General features: G+C 38.2%; 1 protein-coding gene across 1 annotated transcript in view; it reads left to right on the plus strand.

Annotated features, from left to right (window-relative positions):
• The window catches only part of scn1laa (sodium channel, voltage-gated, type I-like, alpha), a 34,751-nt gene extending 8,625 nt beyond the window's left edge, over window positions 1-26,126 (plus strand). The window contains exons 7-27 of the mRNA XM_038720457.1: window positions 819-1,064; window positions 1,456-1,519; window positions 1,684-1,825; window positions 3,848-4,054; window positions 5,144-5,413; window positions 6,964-7,335; window positions 8,352-8,484; window positions 8,619-8,857; window positions 8,961-9,134; window positions 9,234-9,590; window positions 9,738-10,211; window positions 13,577-13,709; window positions 13,820-13,974; window positions 14,274-14,447; window positions 14,596-14,718; window positions 21,076-21,351; window positions 21,502-21,558; window positions 22,358-22,495; window positions 22,643-22,747; window positions 22,851-23,121; window positions 23,234-26,126. Of these exons, the coding sequence (XP_038576385.1) occupies window positions 819-1,064; window positions 1,456-1,519; window positions 1,684-1,825; window positions 3,848-4,054; window positions 5,144-5,413; window positions 6,964-7,335; window positions 8,352-8,484; window positions 8,619-8,857; window positions 8,961-9,134; window positions 9,234-9,590; window positions 9,738-10,211; window positions 13,577-13,709; window positions 13,820-13,974; window positions 14,274-14,447; window positions 14,596-14,718; window positions 21,076-21,351; window positions 21,502-21,558; window positions 22,358-22,495; window positions 22,643-22,747; window positions 22,851-23,121; window positions 23,234-24,426 (5,303 nt within the window). The 3' untranslated portion in view covers window positions 24,427-26,126. The remainder of the gene's footprint in view (window positions 1-818; window positions 1,065-1,455; window positions 1,520-1,683; window positions 1,826-3,847; window positions 4,055-5,143; window positions 5,414-6,963; window positions 7,336-8,351; window positions 8,485-8,618; window positions 8,858-8,960; window positions 9,135-9,233; window positions 9,591-9,737; window positions 10,212-13,576; window positions 13,710-13,819; window positions 13,975-14,273; window positions 14,448-14,595; window positions 14,719-21,075; window positions 21,352-21,501; window positions 21,559-22,357; window positions 22,496-22,642; window positions 22,748-22,850; window positions 23,122-23,233) is intronic.
• Window positions 26,127-26,705: the final 579 nt, after the last annotated feature.

The following is a 26,705-nucleotide window of genomic DNA, read 5'->3' on the forward strand; positions in this document are numbered from 1 at the left end:
TTTGAGCAATCTGCTACTTTTGTTTCTTGCACTGATGCTTTTAAGTGGACTATTCCTTGACTGCCATTTGCCCCTCTTTGCTTTTTGGTTAATGAAGACATAATGTAGTGTAATCTGTGGTTGGGTTGTGTCCCATTATTGTGTATGTGCATCATCATTGGCATACATGATCCTAATATCCTGTGTTACTTTATTCTGTCTGATTGCGGCATTGATTTTTGACTGATAAACAGCATCCGAATGAGCTTTCTCATGGCTTACATGATACTGGAAAAAACAATAAATGTGTTGCTTTAAAAGGGAGCTCCACCAATTTCACCTGTGTGAAAAAGTTAGAGCCTTTTGTGGCTATAGAGGGAGCTGCACAAAATCTGATATGTTGCCCCAAGCAATCGCGTATGAGTTGAGTTGGGTCTGAAGACTACAATTTTGAAAATGAAAAAAACATTGTGCACTGGATAATGTAGGCACCAGGTTTTGACAAGGTAGAACAATGTGTGGAATTAAAAAGATGATATCTCTGGTTCTGCTGCAATGATTTAGATAATTTTTTATTTAAAATGTTCATTACGAGTCCAGTCAGCTGGGATTGGCTCCATCCCCCTGTGACGTTGTACGCAGGATAAGCGGTTGACGACGAATGGATGGATGGATGGATTACAAGTAGGACAATGTGATAGGAGTCCGTTGCTAAATTGGTGGAGTACTCCTTTAAAGACAGACCTCACTGGTGTCACTGTGTTTTGATTGCTGATGTTAATGTTGACAATGTCTTTTAATTTACTACTTAGAGTAACAAGTGATACTTTGTCTGGCAGGCCTGAAGACCATCGTTGGTGCGTTGTTCCAGTCAGTGAAGAAGCTTGCCAATGTGATGATCCTCACCGTGTTCTGCTTGAGTGTCTTCGCCCTTATAGGGTTACAACTGTTTATGGGCACATTAAAGCAGAAGTGTGTGCGGAAAATGGCAAATTCCACCTTGAATGGTACATCATATATTGAGACCTACATGAATGGAACAGGCCAGAAAGTCTTCAACAAGACTGCGTATTTGCTTGATACGCGTGAGTTGCATTTTTATTTCCTCTGTTTTATTTTGAGTTGGTCACAACTTGATCCGGCACAAAAAGAAAAACACAAACCATTAAAGATGTCACTTCTATGTGAGGCTTTTAATGATTAATTTTTGTTGCAGAGATACATTGTAATTTATGTGGTTATATTTAATGATGCTCATGTACAGTACTGGACTGCATTATATTAAAAAATGCACCCAGTTTTTGTTGACCCAGTGTCAACAAAAACGTAACACTGCAATGTTCACAGTGAGATAATGTATTGCAACGCTCCCGTCCTGGATTGTATTAGATTGTAGATTAGGTGTACCTATTAAAATGGGCTTCTTTGACTTCACCACAAATAGCAAAACTGTGATTTTCTTTCTTTTCCCATCAGGTAATTATTATTACCTTCCAGGCAAACGAGATCCATTGCTTTGTGGAAATGGCAGTGCAGCTGGGTAAGCTTAGTCCCCAACTGCTAGAAACTGCATACAATATACAGTAGAATGGGTATAATCCTTGCATGATGCATCTGCATCTGTATTAACATTAACAGTGTAACAGTGTAAATAGTGGGAGGGACGATTCCTTCTGACCTTCACAAACTCTCTTTTTGTTGCAGGCATTGTCCGGATGGGTTTGAATGCATCAAAGTGGGAACTAACCCAGACTATGGCTACACCAGCTTTGACTCATTCGGTTGGGCCTTCCTCTCTCTGTTTAGATTGATGACACAGGACTTCTGGGAAAACCTTTACCAGCAGGTAGGCAGTGGAATTAAAAAGACTGGATGAATAAATGGAATATAACACATATAAACACATTTACCGATACAACTTGCAGTAAAAACTTTTTCGATCAAGCTGCTAGAATACAGAATATCTATCACTAAATGCTTTATATAAATACAGTTAAATAATAAACCCAATAATAAAATGATAATTTATTATCAATTAAAACTCAAATCCCATGCAATTAAAAACCCCAGGTTAAAAGAAAATGCATTAAAGATATTAGTCAGTTATGTGTGATGAATGATATTGAACAGTTTGTAAGTTCTTGAATGATAACACTGACCTAGACTTACATATTTCTAGTTTCTAAATGCTTTGTCAGATTCCATTCATCAGTTTTTCTACTAGGATTTTTGCAAGACAATTTAAAGACGGTGACCTGAGGTGTGTTATGATACTCACTACATGTTGTGTCTGATGGAGAGAGGGGAAAGTTAATGACCCAAGTGTAGAATCTGTGGAACTCCAATAATCACAGAAAATATTGATCATATAAATACAACAAATTGAAAGATTTAATCCAAATGTTTGAAGGTATCCATGACTGTTAGTGTATGAAAGTATTTATTGAGCAGGAGTCATTTTGTAGTGTTATATATTTTGTCATTCAATTTAGGGCAATTTAAAGTTCCCTCACAATGTAATCAAATAAGTGAGTGGTGTGTCTGTAAAGCCTGTTTCACACTGCCACGTGGCAGCCACCCGGCAAACCGCGTATCTGCAAGACCATACCTTCAAACCCCTACCGCCAATTGAAACCACTTCCCCTCTGCCACCTTCCCCTCATAGAACTGACTGGAGGTGACATTCTGTTTGTTTCATCATAAAAATATTTTGGCCTTTTTGATCATCAAGATGAACTGTTAATTTAGTCCAGAATTTTCTGTGTATCTCTCTTTGTATGAAGCTAATTATTAAACTTTAACTGCCATTACTGGTCTTCCATGGTCCTTTGGTATCGCACTGACCCATGTTTGGTGGCAGGTTGGTGAAAAGTTGTGGTGCAGGATGCTGTGTTTGTACTGTCTGCTTCAGTAAATACATAAACAGGCAGAGCTTGCTGTCAAAGACAACACATTCTCACATTACAGTACTGGTATTAAAAGTGTTCAAACAAACCTCTGAATGTGCAGTGCAGGTGCATCTTGGTCAGAAGGATCAAAGTCCCACTGTGAGTCAGGCAAACACAACTTAAATGGCCCATAAGCCACTGAATGGGCTACTGCTAATATCAGCATGTAAAGCAACCAGTAAAACAACAAAGCTCCCATCATCATTTTTATTTTCATGTGTGTAATTGGGTAGGATTACCTGTTTGGGACTATCAAATAGCTCTTTGATGTCAGTGGGATGGGAAAATTATAGCTTATTTTACTTTGATAGACTACCATATCCAATTCAAATTTGAATCCTTAAATACATAAAAGTAAACATTGTTTGTAATTGCAATTTCTTATTGAAGAAAGCCACTGTGGTTGTATAATAATCATAGCAACAGCAGGGAAACATCCACAACATCCTGATTCAATAATCTCGCTAGTGAGTTACATTCACAGTCAACATTGTACCGCAGCATTGCATGTGAATCTGCACAGAAAACTCATTAGAAAATTGACAGATAGACCTGATGGTGTCGCTACAGCAAATTTCACAGGGTATTTAATTTACTTAATTTAATTGTATTAATTTTCATGTGGGTTCTTACTCTTGAGAATGTGAATGATCTAATCTGGACAGTATTTTTCATAAAATATTGGTCACAGACAAACAAATGGAGGGACAAAGACAATCATTATCATTATAATGATAACTTGTGGCATTTAGCACAAAGCAGACAGTTTACCAAATTATTTACAAAAATGCAAGAAAATAACGAATGCAATGTGGAATTAAAAACACATGATTAAAAGAAGAAGAAATGTTCATCCGTATATGATGTATCATGTGTAAGTATATAAAATAATACCAATATATTGTTCATTTTTCTTCCAGACGTTGCGGGCAGCTGGGAAGCCCTACATGATCTTTTTTGTGCTGGTGATATTCCTCGGTTCCTTCTACCTTATCAACCTGATCCTTGCTGTAGTAGCTATGGCCTATGAGGAGCAGAGCCAGGCCACAATAAAAGAGGCGAGGCAGAAGGAGGAGGAGTTTCAGGACATGCTTGAGCAGTTGAAACGGCAACAAGAGGACGCTCAGGTACAGGACAATCCAAAATCTCCATTTAGCTCAATAATGTTGCTCCAGCACATTGAATCCTAACAAGGTCTGATTCCAGTGGAATAACATGAAGTTGGAAGGCATCTTTAGCACTATAACATATTAGTGTTTATGAAATAGAGCTGTGTGGGTTGAGTTTGGTTCCTTGCAAATGTATCTAATGCATTTAATTTTCAGCCACCTATAAGACATTGAACAAACAGCAAACCAGTTATACAGTACACTTTCCTGTATGCATGATAAATAGGATTTTACCAGTGGTAAAGGAAGCATTTAGTAAATGTTGAAATACCACACTGAAAAGATACTCCATTTAAAGTAAAAGTCCTGTATTGAAAATGTTAATTAAAGAACAGTATTATTAGCAAAATGTACTTTAAGCATCAAAATTACTCAATGCTGAAAAATTTCCACCACACTATTATTACGGTTGCAGCTGCTATTGAGGACACCGAGTTTGACTTTACATTTTATACTTAACAAAGTACACATGACGGGAGTCCACTATATTTAAATTTGACTAGTTTTAGACCAGTGAATAAATAACTGATTCAGCATTTCAGGATTTGAAATAGCAGTTAGACTTAAATGTTGGGAAATAAATGTTACACAAAATATTTAACACAAAATAGTTAACTAACTCTTAACTAAATAAGTAGAATACAAAACAATCCAAGTAATAACAAACGTCTAATATTATTACTGATGTATATAATATATAAGTAGTATTTTACTGTCATAGTTGGTTAAGGTGGAGCTAATTTCATTATAATTATAATAATTATTATTACAATCTTAATCTGTATCTAGTATCTAGTAACTAAAACTGTCAGAAACCTGTTTTTAAAGAGATATTTCAAAAGTCTAATTATAAACAAGGTATTAGTATAATGTAAACTTAAATGTAAACTTACTTTGTATACTCCATGTTGCCTGTGTGGCAGTGAATATCTTTTGTTCTCACATATAATGGAAAAATTCTGTTAAGGTGGAAACTAAACCCAAACTACTCCATGCAGTTAAACACATCTCTGTTTAACCCTTATTGTCCTCTCCGTTCTCCTCTAGGCAGCAGCAACTGCAGCTGCTTCAGAGAGCGAGGAGGTTGGTGGCAAAGTTGGTGGCATTGAGAGCTCCTCTGACACTTCCAAGCTCAGCTCCAAAAGTGCTAAAGAGAGACGCAACAGGCGAAAAAAAAGAAAGGAGGAGGAGGGCAAAGGGGCTGATGAGAAGTTTCCTAAATCCGAGTCACAGGACAGTATAAAGAAAGCCCGCTGCCGCTTCTCTGTGGATGCAAACCTGCTCAGCTATGATATGAAATGCTCATCTGCACATCAGGTTCAGTACGATCTGTCAGTATGATTTGTCTATGAAAACAGTGATGTTATGCTACCTACAATATGGATCTTGAACTGTTGCCCTGCTTTCAGCTTAATATGGCCCCTCTCAATTCTAAAGTCCTCTTTATATAGTACATTTCCAGTTCTTTTAACTTTTGCATCTTCATTAGGGTAGTGTGAATCAGTCAACAATGATACCATAATGCATTTCAACTTAATATCTAAACTTTTTTTCAGTTCACAGTCCCAATTTTTTTACTTTGAGAGTATGCACACAAACGTTTGAAGCTATCTTGCCTTCATCACGGTGGTGCCTCAATACAGCACATCGGTCTGTTGATCTGGTGATTGACCTTTCACAGATTGAAATCTCACTGTCCATATGTTGTACACTATAACACTGTAAAAGAAACCTATATCTATATAGATATAGATATAGACATAGATATATATACTTTTACATCTTCCTATCAATTATTTTAAGGTTCAATATAAAATTTTCAATATAAGTTAATAAATTCTGTATTTTTTCAACCTAATTATTCAGATTTATTTTCAAAAGACAGTTTATTTAAATCACCTCCATCACTTAACATTTACGAATAACCCTATAATCACTAATGTCCATCTTAAACTTAAGACATTCATCCAAGAACTACACTAAACCCTGGAAAACAAATAGAATCCAGTTGATTCTACAGAAATGGCTTCAATAATTCCTCGTTTAACCTTATTGGATTTAAAGTGCCTACCTCTCAAAGAAGCAACTTCTCTGAATCTCCAGTTTACAGTTCCACATTGGCATGAGCTATAATATTCAATGTCAACAATTTCTTTTTCAGTATGATTTACACCCTTTAAATTGCAAAATAATATAAATATAATATTAGTTAATAAAGTCGCGAGAGGCTGCTTTGTTTGGGGGTGAAGGGGGTGGGGCACAACCTGTAACTAGTAACGTAACTATTAACGTAACTAGTAACATAACGAGTAAAGTAACTATCACCCAGTAATAAGTAAATAATATTACTTTTTTAAGGAGTAATAAGTAACTATATATTACAATTTCTGAGTAACTTGCCCAACACTGCATCTATCACAATCGCATTTTTTTATTTTCATCGTCATCGGTATCATCATCATCATCATCATCATCTTTGTCTTCATTAACTGGTTCTTGCACTGTCAATCATCATCAAGATGCTTTTTTTTATTTTTCACCATCCCCATCATCATCTTCTTCTTACGTTCTTGTCATTGTCATCATCAAGATGCATTTTCATCATCATCATCATCATCATCATCACCATCATAATCATCACCATCATCACCACCACCACCATTCCCAGTCATCACCAACATGTATTTTTATTTTTTGTGTTTCCTTACAATGCTCACTGACAACATTTGACCATAGTCATAATCATCCTCATCATCGTCGTTGTCATCATGCAGTTCTTTCATCACCATCCCAGTACGTAGGACATTTGTTGTCATCACCTCTTCACACTCAGCATGTATCCACTGAAGAATATCTCTCTCTCCTAGTCCTTTCTGAGTTTCCGTGGACCCCTGTTCTCGTCCAGACGGAACAGCAGGACCAGCCTTTTTAGTTTCCGAAGCCAAGCACAGGACATGGGCTCAGAAAATGAGTTTGCGGATGATGAGAACAGCATTTTTGAAGACAACTTGAGTCGGAGGGGCTCTTTGTTTATTCCACGGCATTGTGATAGACGCGCCAGCAGTATGAGCCACTGCAGCTTCTTGTCACATCTCCTACTTCCGACCAATGGGATCAAGCACAGCTCTGTAGACTGCAATGGGGTTGTGTCTCTGGTGGGTGGGCAGTCACTCCCATCATCACCTGTGGGGCTCCTTCTGCCTAAAGTGACGGTAGACATGGCCTCCACCCAAGACATTGTAAGAAATGGTAGTCTAGCCCCAATGGCCTTATTTCATTTGCCTATTGCCTGTAGTACATAGCTGTATCTATTTCGGTTTTCTTCTTTTTCTTTGTCCTTTCCTGTCTGACTCGCATTGCCTATTGTGCTGTCTATCTTCATGAGAAGTGAAAAAACCATGCCAGTGGTTTATCTAATTTTAACCCATTAACTATGCATACTATTATTCTTGATCTTTTTCCAAAGTATGTATTTGCAGCCATTATATCTTAGGTTTGCATTTTATCATGCTAACATTTGGTAATTAGCGCAAAACACAAAGTACAGCTGAGGCTGATGTGAATGCTATCAGTTTTGCATAAGACAAAAATAAAAATGCAGCCTTGATGGTGGCATGAGAGCAAACGTCAGGGCATCACCAAATTCTTTTAGATTTATCCTCTGGGCACCATGTATCTGTATCAAAGTTCATGAGCATTCATCAATATTTGTTCAATTCAATAGTTGTCGAGGAATTTCACTAAAAGCCAAAAATCTGGCTAAAAATTAGTCCTTTTCAAAATTATTATAAATTAACTTTAAGAATAAAGCGACTGATATTTTAACTCAGCTTTAGACCCTTCAGAAATGCCTATTTCCATCTGTGATACACTGGTGCAAACTTTCAGTGACAGACAGAAAGTCTTCTCAGGGCACAAGAGTCTTAGTGGACGCTAAAGCCAATTTTAACTGGTAAGGCTGTTTTTAATAATCAGGAATGACAAAAACCAGTGGCCTTACCATTACACTTTTGTTTCTCAATCCACTATGATTCGCATATCATAACTGCAGCTTCTGACCATCTAAACAGGATGCCATTATTGTTGATGTCATTATTATGACTTGGTATAGAAATATGCAACTTTCTAATACGCAATTCCCTTTGTTATTTCCTTTTACGTTTGCATAACACTTGTTTGTAACTGCTGTATATCCATGGTACCATATTTTATCTAAGTTGCAGCTGTAACAATGGTTTCCATCTCCTGTCTCCAGGTTGACACCACTGACACAGAGTACAGACAGGCCGGTGGAGGAACACAACAAGAGTCTATGGACTTCCTGGAGGGCCCAGAGGCCAGGCAGAGAGCTCATAGTATAGCTAGTGTCATAACAAGCACAATGGAGGGTATGTATTATTCACCATGGCATGAGTATCCTATCTTGATTATACAGTATATTGAGTATTGAAAAGATAAATGGTACGTTTTACTTTCAGATTTAAAAAAAAGCTTTTGTTTTGCAATCACTTGTGTTCATCAGAGCTTGAAGAGTCGAGGCAGAAGTGTCCTCCTTGCTGGTACAAATTTGCCAACACCTTCCTCATCTGGGAATGTTGTCCTGCATGGCTCAAGATCAAGAAAGTGGTTAAACTAATTGTGATGGATCCTTTTGTGGACCTAACCATCACCATCTGCATTGTACTGAACACACTGTTTATGGCCATGGAGCATTATCCAATGACAGGGGGTTTCAACAATACACTGTCTGTGGGCAATAAGGTGAGTGGACTTCAGAGTATAGTGTACTGAAAATGTTTTTTTCCAAAATAGGTATCATGTTTCTAAATGGTCAGTGTTTTTCTTTTCATTTTTTAAATAAAAGGTATTCACTGGCATCTTCACGGCTGAAATGGTCCTCAAGATTGTTGCTTTGGATCCATACTATTACTTTCAGATGGGCTGGAACATTTTTGATGGAATTATTGTTAGTTTAAGCTTGATGGAGCTTTGTTTGGAAAATGTGGTTGGCATGTCTGTCCTGAGATCATTCAGATTGGTAAGCCTTAAATATATATGTACCATAGTCAATATATCCAGGTGCATTTTGAGTGCTGAAATGTGTGCAATTACTAATTTTTCTTCTTTTTTTTTACAGCTGAGAGTATTCAAGTTGGCTAAGTCATGGCCCACTCTTAACACGCTGATCAAAATAATTGGTAATTCAGTGGGGGCTTTGGGCAACTTGACGCTGGTGCTGGCCATTATCGTCTTCATCTTTGCTGTGGTGGGCATGCAACTATTTGGAAAATACTACAAGGACTGTGTGTGTAAAATCTCTGAGGACTGCACTCTGCCCCGTTGGCACATGAATGACTTCTTCCATTCATTCCTCATTGTGTTCCGAGTGCTGTGTGGAGAGTGGATAGAGACCATGTGGGACTGTATGGAGGTGGCTGGGACGACCATGTGCATCATTGTCTACATGATGGTCATGGTTATTGGAAACCTTGTGGTACATTATCATCTCTTATTCATGATGCCAACTCTCAGATTTGTAGATTTAAGTGATTGAATAACCCAGTTAAATTGCTACATGTTTTTCTGTTATCATAAAATACGATAATGCAATCTTACATAAAGTCATGTCATTATATGACAGGTGCTGAACCTGTTTCTGGCCCTGCTGCTGAGTTCCTTCAGTGCTGACAACCTGGCAGCAACGGAAGATGACAGCGACATGAACAATTTGCAGGTTGCCCTTGGGCGAATCCATAAAGGCATTGCCTTCGCTAAGTCCCTGCTTCGAAGCAGCTGCAACAGTGTTTGTCTAAGAAGAAAGAAGAAAGGAAAGGATAAGGACAAATCTCTGGATGAGCTCCACAGGTCTTTAGGGCCGAATGGTGTCCCCAACCATACCCTCAAAGACTTTCCTGGCAACGGGGATGTGACTGGCGTGGACAAAAATGGAGACAAGTACATAGTCTACAGCAAGAGTGATGATTCTATTATGTCTTTCATCAACAATCCTAGTCTGACTGTCAGTGTTCCTATTGCTGTGGGAGAGTCTGACTTTGAAAACCTCAACACAGAGGACTTCAGCAGTGCCTCGTCTGATGCAGCAGGATGCCATGTGGTAAGGATACTATTGTGGATTGGTCCAGTTGGTCAGTCAGTGTTCCTTTACTCTTGGAGATGATCTAAATAATGCACCTTTAAATCATAGTTTTACCAGCTACATCACTAGTGGATTAATATTTATGACGTGTGATGGATGACATAGGATTTCACTGTTGATTTTGGGTCTAGGTGAATGTATCTGTTGTTGAAGCTAAGTGATATGATTAGTCGCACTAGTCACGTTGTAGCACCCAGAGTAGATGGCAATGAGGTAAGTGCATATGAAGCGAAAATCCACTGAAGATCCCATATATCCAGTGGTGGAAATAGAAACAGTCTAAAACAGCTATAAGCAATTTCCCACTATAAACATTCAATAGGTTTTTAGCTGGAACGCCGTTCCTTCACAACTTTTACTCCCGGAACAGCGTTACAGCTTAGATTTAAAAAATCTATTCAATGTTTTTTTATAGTGGGAAATTGCTTATAGCTGTTTTAGACTGTTTCTAAAGCGTGTTCATGAAACACATCTAATTTATTGTATTATTTGAACACATCACTAATCTAGCTACTGCACATACAACAAATGGGAAGGTGCGACATTGCAGGGTCCATGGAACTAGTCCCAAAAGTAACGTTTCTGTTCAAGCGTTGTCATCACTACAGGTGTTCTGGAAGCGGCAGGGATATTGATAGGTACTATCCTGCATTTCTGATGCATTAAAATCCAAATGGACCCAGTAAACTCACTTTTGACGCACCCTTTTAGCCCCGTAATTATGCTAATGTTTCATAGTGAACATCAAGAACAAATTGAAATCACAGAAAACCTGCTCTCTGTGAGCTCATACAAAAACACACACAGAGCAAAGTCAGAGGTCAGCAGACCAGAGGGGCCACGTTGGAGAAGTGAATCAGGGGAAAATAAGTCAATTTCTTGAGTTGTAAATGCAATAAAACCTTCACGAGTAAAAAGCCAATACTTAATCAATACACCTGTTCAACAAGCATAAACATTTAAACATGTAGAAAGCATTTTTAGAATATAAAGAATATACAGTGACTTTGCTGTTATAAACATTACTGTTGCTGCTCTAGAAACAATATTAAGTTACATTTAAAATAGTTAATATAGTTAACTATATAGTTAACTTGTATTAATCTTGATTATATTTGACAATTCATGTGTTTATTGTTGTTGTTGGGCAGGAGAGCAGAGCAGGAAAGGAGAGGAGACAGCAAGACAGAACAACCCCCCCCCCCCCCATACGATACTGTTCTCTCACACACACACACACCCACCCAGTATCGTTCTCCCAGTAAAACGTGGCCATTTCCACCACTGCATCAACCACAACCTTTAACGAGGAGAGGCCATATAGACAGGAAAATACTAGTGTGTAGATTACATTATGTGCAATTTAAGTCTGAGTGCTTTGGAGCTGAATCCTCCTCTTAAGAGGGTTGTTTGTTTTGTGTTGGAGAAAAGCTCAAAGGAAAAAAAAGAACCCAACTGACTGTCTATTATATGATTGTTGCAATGTTATTGTTGCAGATGTACTTACTTTTTCAAATTTTGTCCCAGCTTTTACTAATTTTTGCCTACAGGCAACATTTTATGCGAAGATTTGTAAGCAAATTCATCATTGCTGCTTGCTTGCTTGCTGCTGCTTTACAGATTCTCTCAAAGTTTTAGAAGACTTGTAAGAACACTTTACTATGCTTTACACTCATCGTGGAGATTGACTGCCTCATTTACAATAATTATGCAATAACCTTTTTAGCAGATCACTCATCCTTTTTTGGCCTTATTTCATTCACCCTCCAGTATTAGTATTAGTAGTAGTGAATTTGTATTTTGGTTGATGCTGGAATATTTATGAAAACCATTTTACTAATGAAAAATAACAGTTTTCTTACTTTAGCTTTTGGTACATTTTCATTTCATTTTCTGGGGTTTTAATAAAACTGTGAATGGATTTTGCATTGTGACATCAAATCCATTGCACTACAATGATCCACTGACCAGCCAGGATATATGTAATCTGAAAATAGCATAACATTGGATATGGGATAATGATGGGGACACATGGGATAATGACAACACATTGGCAGTTTGTAGTTATTTCTTCAGCACATATCTTTCTGCTAACCATGCTTTAGACGATTCAAAATGACACTAAATGTATCACTGTTTACTCGTGACATTGCTGATATACTCTTGACAGAAACACAATGGATGGATTGAAGCACAAAGATTGAAACATTGCTTGAAAAACATTGATGGGAGCTATTAGTACAGTATCTACACAGTACAGCAGATAGTATAGCAGATCTGTGGTTTCTTGCCTTCTGATCCAGCACCTGAAAAAGAATTTTGGATAAGGATACACCCTTTTTGTCTATGGATTGAAGCAAAAAACATCAAGACATTGACTTCAGTGCTCACAGTATATTGCAGGAACATGCTTACATCATTCCCTGCACTGCATTAGCTGGTCCCAGGACAGCCAAGTGCTCCTGCATTCTCCAGGAAGGCATTCAAGTTATCAGCTACCAGCTATTAAGAGACACACCCTGTAGAAAGCCATACAACAGGCTGAAGGAGAGACCATGTGGCTACGACACCACCAGGCTTCAAATCTCCAATTTTTTTTAATTATAATTCTCCCTTATTAAATGCTGACTTTGTACTTACTTTTTACTTTATACTTTGTGAGTATCTCTAATTGGGCAGACAGTTTTAGTATGTTTTTATAGGCTATGTTATACTCTTGACTATCTAAATAAATAACTGCAGCTGCATAATTAAAACATTTAAAATGATAGTGACTAATCAGCGTCATTATCACCTTTGGTGTAATGTAATTTCTTACACATTAAGTGGAGTTGATGGCAAGGCTAGACAACAGTAGCATTTATAATGTAGACCCCTGATTGACAAGCACTAATGAGGGTGTCCTAATTCATTATTTTCACTTCAGAAAGAGGATAGGAAGAGTATTGTCATGTCAACATTTACAGATAAGTTTTTTTTTTAAATCTTGTGACAGCAAATACTAATTCATGCATGTTCTTTATATTAACCGTCATACATTTGATTCAAATGAATGAAATCATGTGTGATTCTTGTGAAGTCCTTCTTACCAACAGCCTCAAATAAGACATCAGCTGACATCTGTTTCAGTGGCAGTTAAAACATACTATGTTTTGTGCAAGTCTTTTTGTATGTTTTTTTTATTTTCTTATGAAAATAACTTCATTTTGAAGATATGTAATGCATATGGACAGGCAGGTGCTCAGCATGTCAGCTCCTCACATATGCCATGGCTCTATTACATTTGCTCATCTAACACTGGTTTTACTCTACTTCATCCAAAGCTTATAGATGACGATGACCAGTTCAGCTCCTCTGAGGGCAGCACAGTGGATGGTATGGCAGGTGGGGAGGGAGGACAGTCTGTAGACTTTGAACTGGAAGAATGTATGGACCCTGATGCCTGCTTTCCCGACGGTGAACACTACTACCCCCTCTATCACCACTTAACCTACTACAACCTTGGTGTTAATATCATACTGCATATTACACTGGTAAATCACCATATATCTTTTGTCTCTGCTCAGGCTGTGTGCAAAAGTTCCAGTGTTGTCAGGTAAATACGGAGGTGGGCTGGTGGAAGGTGTGGTGGACTCTAAGAAAGACCTGTTACCGGATAGTGGAACACAACTGGTTTGAAAGCTTCATCATCTTCATGATCCTACTTAGCAGTGGGGCACTGGTAAGTCCGTGCATCAAGAAAAATGTAGATAAAGTTTTTAAACACCTGATTTGGCTGCTCTCATGTATTTTCATATTGTATGTGGCATATCTCGTCAAGCAGTAGATTCTCAAACCAGAGGGTTTAAAAAGCATTTAATTTATTGTTATTGAGTTAACCCAGTCTCAACTTAATCTGTTCTCACAGATGTGGTTTGTTAAAAATACTTAAAATGTCTCATTCTATGCAAAGTAAAGTGAGATCTATTTTTAAATTAATATTTACACTTAATCACACACTGTCATTGTCTTCACATCCAGGCATTTGAAGACATCTACATTGAGAAGAGGAAGACCATTAAAACAATGTTGGAGTTTGCAGACAAAATCTTCACCTATATCTTCATTCTGGAGATGCTACTGAAGTGGGTGGCGTATGGATTTGCCAAGTATTTCACAAATGCCTGGTGCTGGCTGGACTTCCTCATTGTTGATGTAGGTTGAAACACACATACAACATTTTTTTAATAGGTTTTGTTTTTTATGAAAGGCATGCTGTAGTATCTGACAATGCTCACTTTAAACTAAGTGTAATCTGTCCCCTCCGTTTATGACTTGACTTCTGTGTGTGCATGTGCTCTAGGTCTCACTGGTCAGTATGGTAGCCAATGCCATCGGATATTCGGACCTCGGTCCCATCAAGTCTCTGAGAACCCTGCGAGCTCTGAGGCCCCTGAGAGCCCTGTCACGGTTCGAAGGCATGAGGGTAAGAGTCACTGGATTTTGCCACCTACTCTGAGTCACAGTACATTGTCTATCACCAGCTCACTGCACTGCTAAAGAACATGTGCACTCGGAAGTCTGGTGAAGAGCAGCAGAAAGCTCTATGGCTTTATAAGATTTAGAGAGTAGATACCCTAAAAATGTGATGCATGCAAATGAAGCATTCCTCTCCTTCCCTAATCCTCTTTCTCCAGCTGTTATTTATCATCCTTGTCCCTGACTAAAATATTTAAATGAATGTTCTCATTTAAATATTTAAGTCAACCCTTAGATAACATCACTTTAAATTGCACCAGTGATGGAGAATTTTTGATTAAAGGAATAGTTCTACATTTTGGGGAATTCACTCTTTGTCTGGCACATTCAATTCAAATAATCCACAAAAGCAAATTGATTTTGGGTAAAAGTAAAAACTGATGAAAAACAGACTGTAAAATTTCAATTAATCGCCCAGGCTTTTATTTGCTTCAATCACAAACCCAGCCTGCCTATATTTAGGACAGTGTCTGTATGGGACAGGCCTTTAATTCCTTTCCCACAAAACTCTTGCTCAGCAAAGATGGGAAATAGGCTACTACTAAATAGGTCTGCAACTAACCACTATTTTGATAGTCAATTATCTATCAATTATTGAAACAAATAATCGACTATTCAGATTATGAATCACAAAATGATACAATGCCTCTCATTTAGCTATTAGCTTTTAAATTAAACCTGAGGTTGTTTTAGGCACGTGCTAATTAACAGTCAAGACAATAAAATAAATACTGCTTTCAAAAATGCATCTTTTAATGAACGTTTCTGCTGCAGCAACAGAAAGTTCCACAGAAATCACTCTTGATAAGCAGCTGATCTGCTGTTCAGTGACGGAGCAGCACGCCAGTACTGCAAAACCCCGGGACAAACTGACACTGTATACAAAGAAAGGAATAGCGTCATGCATTTCATTTGCCGAATTTACAAGAGGGGATCAATAATAACAATTTTGTAATATACAGCGTTTCATAACATTTATATAGTTTCACCTAACTCAACAACTCACAAAACTCCATGATTCTTTTAAGGGAGTTTGGGACGGATTGGCCAACGCCTCACGCACAGACAGGAGAACTGTTTTCTCTTCTTTAGAAAGAATGAAATTGTCCGGTGTTGTTCTCCAACACGTTCTCCAGCTGGGAACGTCGCCATGAGCGATGCATCGTTTATGATTGTAAAGTCAGGGCACATCTGGAATGTGAACGCGGCCGCTGTGTATCATACTTATGTGCTACTCACAGCTCCATTACTGTAATCAATTAAATTGACCAACTGTATAGAAAACGTTTCAGCTCATAACATGAAGTAACACGGCTTTAACGTGTTAAGCTAGCTCGTAACTACCTTACAGAGACGAGTCTTCATCATCCACAGAGACACGACGTTACGCGCCTCCTCTTCAGATGCTCCGGTGTTTCCAGGAGAGCTCAGCTTTGCTGCAGTTCATGACCTTTCTGGCTGCCTGAAGAGTGAAGTGCTGCCACACTCTGGAGGTTTTAGGTTGTGAAGGTTTAAGTTTAATTTCGTTGGCAACGAATTTAATAATCGATTTTTGTCGACGACGTCGATTAGTTGTTGCCCCCTACTACTAAATTGTTTATTACAGCAGTAAGAATATTATTTGTATAAAAATGAAGCTATCAAATAAATTATCAATTACGAATCATTAATTTGATCTAGCTCTGAGAGACAGTGCATCTAGGCCCACCTCATTCACAGAGAGAGAGAGAGAGAGAGAGAGAAAAGAGAGAGAGAGAGAGAGAGGAAAGAAAGAATGCCCTATATCAAAGTAGAGGTAGCCTTCCTTAGAAAGAATGAAAGCCGAAGGATATTGTAGTAATGTTAATCTAGGTTTATTTTAATGAAAAAACATTTTGATTCTTTTGATTGGAGGTCCCTTACATAACACAGTCAACACTTTTTTGTCTCTCTTGTTTACCATGCTGGTAAATCTGAATAAATTATACTGTGGTGCTGATGGTTTCCAAAAATTTAAGTTAAAGATTGAATTGTGGAGAATCTAACTGATGAAGAGTAGGATGTCATAGTGACAAAAGTTAGAAACATTATATGTGTATGTGCAATCTAAGTAGCTTGGAACTAGCTCATGTGGGTGACCTGGTGGGCTTTGAGAGGTTTCATAAAATTAATGAACTTTTATAAACACCAGATTGTGCATCTAATTGAGACCTGTTTATTTGTCAAAACGTGTAGCCACACCCGGGCCAGTAAAAGGAATCGGTGTCTAATTGGGAGTCGGCTTTTAAATGAAGTCTTCCAGTATGCACAGACTGACAATTACAAGCGAAAGCGCTGGGATGCGTCTATCATTTTCCCAATCCACTTAAGATGAAACCACGTATGTATGACAAAAGGGAAGTGGGCGTGGTTTCATCTAAAGTGCGTTGGAAAAAAACAATAGACGTGTTTGGGACTATGTTGAGCTGAAATGCATTTTTTTTTTTTAAAACATGGAAGAAAGAAAAAATAAATAAATAATGAAAAAATCCATTTGGGGATAGGCATTTAAATATTTTGTGTGACAATCTCCAGATGGAGCACAGAGTTGTCCTTCAGTTCCTTTTTCACAACTAAAATGTAGCACAGAGAAATAGAAAGAAAGAACAATGACAACAAAACAAGAGGGCTTCGCTGCTTGGAACCCTAAAGAGAAGGAAGGGTCATTATGTTACTTTCTAGCACTTGAATGCACATTGTTGCCACACCTGAAAACTCAGTTTGCAGTTAGTGTAGTGGTGAATGGGAAGACCACTCCTTCATCTCTCCCCTCTCAATTCACAGTCTGGGTGATGGAGGCAATGGCATTTTGTTGTGTTGTTATTTAGGTAATGTTTCATGTGTTTTGAAGATACATTTAGTTCGAATGTTTCTTAATTCAATGATATATTTACATGCAAGTTACATTTCTGTTAAGCTAGATTTATAATGGACTGCAGCTTCTTATGCATATGTGGTTGAGGTCAGTAACAGACTAATGTTAGCAGCTTAGCTAAATGGTGATATACCCTAACTAAAGTAACTCTGAGCCTGTTATGTAATCTACAGTTTTTGATATAGTGACCAGGCGTTAGGTATAGCCACAACAGGGCCACAGAAAAAATGGGATTACTGCCCAAGTGTTGATTTTATCAACTGCAAATAAATGAATGTGCACATACAGAAAAATCAGTCAGTAATGTATTTTCTGAAGTGTGATCTACGTAGAGCATTACTTCATCAAAGGTTATATGACGAAGATATGTTGAGTTTTATTTAGTGTGTTTCCCCATGCATCTCCCATACATTTAATAGAATTGGCACCAAAGTTTGGCAATAAACAGAGGATTAGAATACTGGTATTTTGATGTAATGAGTCTTTCTTCCTTTTTAGTTTCCTTGTTCACCAGGCGGTCTTGGTGATGTTCAACTCTAGCAGAGCATTTTCACACGACTCAATCATAGAGGGCGGGGCCATGTTCCTGTTCAGACCCTGATAGACGTGAGAGGAAGACCGTGTCATCAGCTAGTTTGATGAAGTGACGGTTGGGATGAATGCTCTTACAGTCATGAACGGAGGAGAGTGTGAGGATGCACCTCTGTGGTGAGCCTGTGCTAGTGCACAACATGTCTGATAAAGTGCCATTAGTAAGGACTCACTAAGGTCTGCCTGTTAAAAAAATCCATAAAATTAGATCTTGGTCTAGATTGTGACTAGTTTCTTGGCAAGAGGAGCCTAGCAAAGGTCCCAATCTTCTCCTGGTAACTGTGAATGGTTTCTAGTAGGAACAGTTTAGCATCAACCACTCCTCTAGTGTGGTAACCAAACTGTAGAGGGTCAAGGACAGCACCAGTACTACACATGATGTAGGACTTGACCAGCTTCTCTAGGCCCTTCATGACCAGAGATGTGAGCCATGTGCTTTTTGGGGACCATCTAACGAGGATTGATACAGCAGCAGGAGGACCCCACAGAGCTGCTCAGCACAGTGCTTGAGCGTCCTGCCACAGATGCCATCAGGTCCAGAAGTCTTGTTGGTTGGGGTGTCTTTGAGCAGGTTTACCACAACCTGTTTTTGGATGTTGAGTGTGGTGGATGGCATAAGGCTATGTTTTAGCTCCGCCATATGAGATGCCAGGCCAGGCCTCTAGAAGTGGGTGTAAAACCTGTTTAGTCCATTAGGCAGATAGAAATCAGTGACCCCCTCCACACTAACCAGTCTTCTCTCTATCTTTGTGTTAAAGCTGTTTTTAATTCCCTGCCTGATGGCCTGTTTCACCTTTCTATGGACCTGTTTCTTCTTCTCAGCAGATCCTTTGGTCACCCGCGGTTTGTTATTTGGGAATATAGTGATCAGCTTAGTGGGAATTACCACATCAATACACTTGCTCATCTAGACTTGTACTTGAATCCAGGAACAAGTACCATGCGGTGCAATCAAAACAACCCTTGTGTGTCCTCAGTGCTTTATGGAGTTTATGTTTTGATGATGATGTTGTGCTCAGTCAATCCAAGTGACCTATAGGCTCCGGGAACTGGGCCATAATATTTATCTAGGATCTTATGCATGGATATGATACAGTTCACATATTGATGGTAGCCATTTAGTGATTTGTCCATGGAACATGGAACAATGGATTCATCCCAAAGGATGAATATGGGGGAGTCTGGTGAGATGGTATCCGGTTTGTGTAATGTGTTGGCTAAAAGATCAGTGGTTTTGTTAACATTTGCCCGTGAATGGATGTAAACAACTATGTAGAATAAAATTCACAAGGCAAGTAAAATGGGCAGAGGGAGAGAGCAAGGAGTTCAATATCAGGTTAGCAGATTTTGTCCCAGATTAACAATGTATTGCTCCTTCTTTTGCAGGGTTGAGTGGTTGAGTGTATTCCCATCTGAGCAGGGCATCAGTTCCCACAGCTAGTAGGAACAGCAGTAACATGGCAAACATGCTGAGATTCATTTGGGTGATCGAATAGTTAAAGATCCAGAGAAAAGGGTCAAAAAGTGGGACTTTGTATAACATAAACTCGGCTCCCAAATACAACATAATACACATAGCCAAAACACTTGCACAGCACAGAGTGACAGCCCAAGGTGCGCACATTAGCATCACCCAAGAAAGTGTCAAGTGACACACTCAAATTACATATTAAACAAATGAAAAAGAATGTAAAGTAGTGTGCTTTAGATGTGCTGGTAGGTGGATTTTGTTACATTGTGATAGAGCCAGGGAAGGTGTTTTGCCTTGTTTCCAGTTATTATGCTCTGCTAAGCTAACCAGGTGGCTCCATGTTCAGATTGATAAGAGTGGTATCTCCCTCTAACTGTGCTTTCAGACCAAACGCAAATTTAATCCTCGAGTACATTCACTGCAAGTGTTCACATACAACGTGAGAAGGCGATTAGAACCCGCAAAAATTCGCTCGAGTAGGAAATTTTCAACTCACGCGAAGGCCTTCAAGTTGCCTTCGCATCGCCGGCACCGCCCCCTTTCGTCGCTTCGTGCCACCCAACAGGAAGTCGCGGCTCTACGCTTCTTTGCATTGACTTTGTATGTAAACTCACCCCCCCAACGCTCACTTTGCTTTTGGTCTGAGAGCACAGTAACTGCCATGTCTGTTATTTTATATATAAATATTTTTGTTACATCTCATACCATTACAATATTTTGTCATGCAGTGCAAGCATGGTTTTAACAGGGTTTGATAACTTATGAAACTGAATGGGGTATGATTAAATGATTAAACTAAATGATTAGTTTATTTCATATTGTTGTGGTCTAGATTTAAAAATGTTGGTCTTTCCTCACATGGTAGCCAGTAAATTCCCTCATTTGCATGAACTGCCTCTTCATGTGCATCCATAGTGCTACATTAGTTTCTGTTGTAATTTCACTGTTTTGGATGTTGTTTGATGGGTTCTTTAACATGATTTCTTCATGTTTCCATTTACAGTAAGCACATTTTGTGGTGTCATCCTGCCTCTACAAGGTGTTCTGTTTCAATGTTTCTTAAAAATTTAGTTGTAACCCACTTGAACCACTTTTAGATACACAGCATCTCCAGCCTCTTTTCCTAATTCTTTCCCCACCTATACCATGCAGTTATCAATGTGTTTGAGCGTTGTTGTTAGTCATAGCTGTGATGAGCTCATGCTGATGTTTATTTTGGCACTGAAACATTCACTCTTGTGTTTTCCTATTCTTACCATTACCAAAGTATACAGTGTTGTGCATCATTCCCACGTTCTGTGGTCTCTGGCTGCTGTACAGATGGGTTATGTTTTTGTGTTGGTGTGCAGGTGGTTGTCAATGCCCTGCTGGGAGCCATTCCTTCCATATTCAATGTGCTGCTGGTATGTCTCATCTTCTGGCTCATCTTCAGCATCATGGGAGTCAACTTATTTGCGGGGAAGTACGGCCGTTGTGTCAACAAAACCACAGACAAGCCTTTCCTTCCATCAGAGGTGAAAAACATGAATGATTGTTTGGCCAAGGACCTAGAACTAGTTCGCTGGAAGAACGTCAAAGTCAACTTTGATAATGTTGGCTTTGGTTACCTTGCACTGCTGCAAGTGGTAAGTAACAAAATCATGTATGTCAAGTGTTGGATAATTGCAATCTGAGGAATTTTAACTATGTTACTGCTGTATTGGTAGAAAATTGGCAATGATAGACAGAACAAAGGGCTATTACAATATATTTTGGTAATAATCATTTCTATACAGGCTACATTCAAGGGCTGGATGGACATCATGTATGCTGCTGTAGATTCTCAAAACAAGGTAATCAAATTGTCAAGTTGAGTTCATCCTGTTTGTTACATTTTGTAATCTTATAAATTAGGCCTTTCAATATCCAAATACTTTGTAATACTTGATTTAATGAAATCAAGTCATGTTTTTGATTCTGTTTATGGTCATTTTTCCAGCATTGATTCTGTAATTATCTCTTTGGATGGCAGATTTAATTGCCTAAATATAAAAACAAACCAAACAAATGTTTAAAAAGAAATACAATACAGATTATTGTATGTTGTTATATGACAAATATTCAGCTTGTCTTTATAAGTTAATTAATTGTTTTTCTTTGACATTCATTTTCCATACCACAGAAAACAATGCATTGCTTTTCAGTGTTGTCTAGTACAAGGCAACTTAAACCTGTCAATACTAAAGCAAAACACTGTCAATAGTTTTCATGAGAAATAGTAACAGAGCTTGTTATTTTTTGAGATGATACCTTTGTCCATGCAAAATTGAAAAACATCATATTACATATTACTGTACTGCTTTATTTATTTTATTTGTTTTTAACGCCATTTCAAGGGTATATTAACTCGGTTTTATATGCCCAGCTGTTATGTAATCAGATCAATTGCAATTATTACAACATGAGGTTGTTTGGCTTCACTGTAAATAAATACACCAAAGGTTTGGTCAAGGAGTCTTTGCTTCCCCCAGAATTCTAGGACCTGTTGTATTAAATCTCACATGCTGTTACTACCTGTAGCCAAATCAATCAGGACTTAAATCTTAAGGATTATTACTTTAACATACTAATGTTTCCACTTTCTTAATATAGCAAGAAGAACAACCAGAGTATGAGGTCAACCTGAAGATGTACCTATATTTTGTTGTTTTCATCATATTTGGAGCCTTCTTCACGCTCAATCTCTTCATTGGTGTCATCATAGACAATTTCAATCAGCAAAAGAAAAAGATATGTATTAAATCTACTTTCTAAGCCAAATATGATATTCTGACATATTGTGGTGGAGATGCAGTGTTTTTGCTTTCAGTTTCTCTTTCTGCAGTATCTCTTCATAAGTTTTGCTGTGATTTAACATGCCTCACATCCCCTCTTTACCTAGGAGGTCAAGACATCTTCATGACTGAAGAACAGAAGAAATACTACAATGCCATGAAAAAGTTGGGGTCGAAGAAACCACAAAAACCTATTCCTAGACCATCAGTATGTAACTTTAATCATGACTGCATTTACTGTAATTTGCATTACAAATGTGATCTTTGTTTCATAGCACCTTAAATGCATTTTTTTTTCTCCACCATTTCAGAACAAAATTCAAGGATACTTTTTTGACCTCACCTCAAAACAAGCATTCGATATTGTAATAATGGTTCTAATATGGCTAAATATGGTGGCCATGATGGTGGAAACTGATGACCAGTCAGAAGAAACGGCCAAAATTCTCAACAGGATAAATGAAGTGTTCATTTGCGTCTTCACTGGAGAGTGTTTGTTGAAGATAATCTCGCTTCGCCAGTACTATTTCACAAATGGTTGGAATGTATTTGATTTCATCGTAGTCATCCTGTCAATCCTTGGTATGACTCACCACTGTTTACTGTGGTGCTCTTATAAATTAAAATCATGAAGTTTGTCTGTATACATGTATTGTTTACAGTTTGTTTAATATGCTTTGCTTTCTTTCCTTAGGTTTGTTTCTCGCAGAGGTGATAAAGAGGTATTTTGTTTCGCCTACCTTGTTCAGAGTCATCCGATTGGCTCGGATTGGCCGAGTCCTCCGTCTTATTAAAAGTGCCAAAGGAATTCGCACACTCTTGTTTGCCTTGATGATGTCACTCCCTGCCTTGTTCAACATTGGTCTCTTGCTGTTCTTGGTGATGTTTATCTATGCCATCTTTGGCATGTCAAACTTTGCTTACGTCAAGCACGAAGCAGGCATTGATGACCTTTTCAATTTTGAGACATTTGGCAACAGCATGATCTGTTTGTTTCAGATCACCACCTCAGCAGGGTGGGATGGCCTACTAGCTCCCATTCTCAATACAGATAAAGAAGATTGTAGCAATTCCACTGAGCACCCTGGCAGTCCTACTACAGGAAACTGTGGAAATCCTCCTGTGGGAATTGCTTTCTTTGTGAGCTACATCATCGTCTGTTTCCTGATTGTGGTGAATATGTACATTGCAGTCATCCTGGAAAACTTCAGTGTGGCCACAGAGGAGAGCGCAGACCCACTAAGTGAAGATGATTTTGAAATGTTTTATGAGGTCTGGGAAAGGTTTGATCCTCATGCAACACAATTCATGGAGTACTATAAACTGTCACAATTTGCAGATGCTCTGGAACCACCATTACGTGTAGCCAAACCTAACAAGCTTGAACTGATCTCTATGGATCTACCCATGGTGAGTGGTGAACGCATTCACTGCCTGGACATCCTGTTTGCATTCACAAAACGTGTTCTGGGCGAAGGTGGGGAGATGGACATCTTAAGGGGGCAAATGGAGGAGCGCTTCATGGCCTCCAATCCTTCCAAATTGTCGTACGAACCCATCACTACCACGCTCCGCCGCAAACAGGAGGACACATCAGCCGTTGTCATCCAGAGAGCATACAAACAGTATGCAAGGAGAAATGCTGCCGTTAAGTCCTCTAACACGGCCAGTGATAACAATCAAAAGGATGAAACAATCATTGAACAAGACAATCTTGTTGCAGACAAACTCAAAGAAATTTCTAGCGCAGATAAAAGTGAACTGACACCTTCAACGACAGCTCAACCCTCATCTAACAGTGTGACAACAAATGGAAAAAACAAATATGAAAAAGACAAAAGGGAAAAGGAGGTCTTGTGCAAAGATGTCAGTGAGCAAGATCTGTAAAATAATGCTGGAATGCTACAAAGACATTTTAATTAATGACCAAATGTTTACAACCTTCCTTAGTATGGATATCTATGCCAAACTGACCGTGCTTACTTGAGTCTTAAGGATGGTGCCTAAAATGGATAAGTGGCTCATTCAGGTTTTAACGGGACAATTGTTAAGGAGCAAGGATAGCTTTTGGCTATTTTGGGGGATGTGGAAGTGTTCGGGAAGACACATTATTAGTTAATGCTTTATCTTCTATTGCAGCTAGTCCTGCTATCCAGTGTCTTGAATTACTGTTATATCACTGACTGTTGTATTACTTTACCTACTTATTTTTCAAGAAGAAAAAAAACAGTATAATAACAATGTTATTACTTTAAGAATTTATAGTTTAGTCAACTGACTTTTTATAAACTTTTTTTTAAATCTTCAAAAGGGTTGTTCTTCAGGGGGTAGTCTTTACAGTGAGCAGCAGTGCTCTTAGGCTAGTCTTGCTAACTGATAGCTCTTAGAATACTTGACAAATCCAAGGGACCGTGTCAGAGTTGCTGCAGCTAATGAAGACATGTTGACCTGCATGAATGTTTCTCCATGATTATGCATGCTAGAGTGTACTATTTTTATCATGCTCTATCCCTGTCCATCATGCTTTATGACGCAAAGTATACATCCATGACATGGCCGTTTTTTACAGAAACATGACATTAGCCTACAGTCCAAACAAATGCAGCCAAGTGTGTTGATTATGTTTGATTATCAGTGTCAGGGGAGTAACACTTGGCAGAAAAACATCATTCCCATATTTCATCTCACAATTTTTTACTTCTCCGAAATGTTTCCTCCATGTGTCCACCTTTTCCTCATTGTATCTGTTTTCTATCTACATTGCTTTGATGATGAAAATGCTGTGCATTCTGCAATGATTATGGAATTTATGGAACAATTACTATTTATAACCTGGAATATAAAACCAAATATATTCACCATGTTCTACTATATTCAGGTAGACAGAGACATTGTACATTCAGCAAGAGCTGTGAGGTAAAAATAATGAATGTCCGTGAAAACTGTTATGTGGACGGTAATCTTTTTTTTCATAAGACCCTGTGTTTGATTTCTGGTGATGTTATATGACTATGACTTCACTTCATTTGACCTTTAACTGCCTATTTTTAGTGGGAAATGGTGACTGGAAAAAATGGAAAATTGATCTTTTATGTTTTTGTGTGCTTTGTAAACTGTTTTTCTACAGTTTACCTCACAATCTTTATCATGATAAATATCTAAGTTGGATGAAAGCTCAGAATATTCTGAATGATTGTCTTAAGTACTTGGCATCCTACATTTCATCTGCCCTTGGCCGTTTCCTTCTTCGGTTTACATTTTATAGTGTGCAGTTGTGCTACGTTTGTCAGTTCTTCACAGAGCTATGACATCAACCCAAACTGTATCACAACTACATCTGTTGTTCAATGTTATAAAAAATATAATTCCATTCATGTAAGTATATTTTGCATGAAATTAAAAACGTTCAGTACTTACACTATACTTTATGCATAATGAAAGAATGTTTTGATCACATATAATTTAGCATCTCCCATCATTCATATGCACACTGCTTGTAGTGTATAAGTAAACTGCATGCAAGACACTCCTATAACCCATTTCACTGAAACGAATAAAGAAGAATAAAGATTATATATGTACCTCAAGTATGCCTAAAACATTCATTTATTTTTATCATGCCATATAAAAACATGTATGTATTGTTGTATTTGGGTATTGTCCAGTTTCAGGGAAGGGGATTATAGGAAAAATATTTACTAGAGTGAGACTAAATGCTGGCTCAGTATTATGCTTTGCTTACTTTGCTTTTTATGTCACTTGCATGTTCTTTTTTTTTTAAAGTACAAATGATCCTGTTAACATGTTCAGGTGAAACTGTCTGTCACTCTGTCTCTTCAAATCCTCTGTTACAGTAACAATTCTTTTCATCATGCAATGTTCATCAACATTTGTTTAAGCTGAAAACAAAAATGTAAGTCTGCTGGTCAGAGCTACCAGTCCAGTACATAAGTAGTAGCAGAGTAGCAATTTGTGAGTGTTTGGTTTTCCGTTTCCAGTATCCACATTGTTCAGGGCCTGAGCTTCTCAGCAATAGTGTGCTTCATTTCACTTTTTCTTACAGTATGTGCAGGTACATTGTGTCCCTCATTTACCCATGTAAAGTTAAATTTTCTGAAGTTTGAAGGGATTTCCTTCTTATTGTGATGTGCACATTTTTATTCACA

Source organism: Micropterus salmoides, unplaced genomic scaffold, assembly GCF_014851395.1.
Source record: "Micropterus salmoides isolate LMB-PRFRI ecotype aquatic unplaced genomic scaffold, ASM1485139v1 Ms_hic_scaffold_15, whole genome shotgun sequence".
NCBI classification, from domain to species: domain Eukaryota; kingdom Metazoa; phylum Chordata; class Actinopteri; order Centrarchiformes; family Centrarchidae; genus Micropterus; species Micropterus salmoides.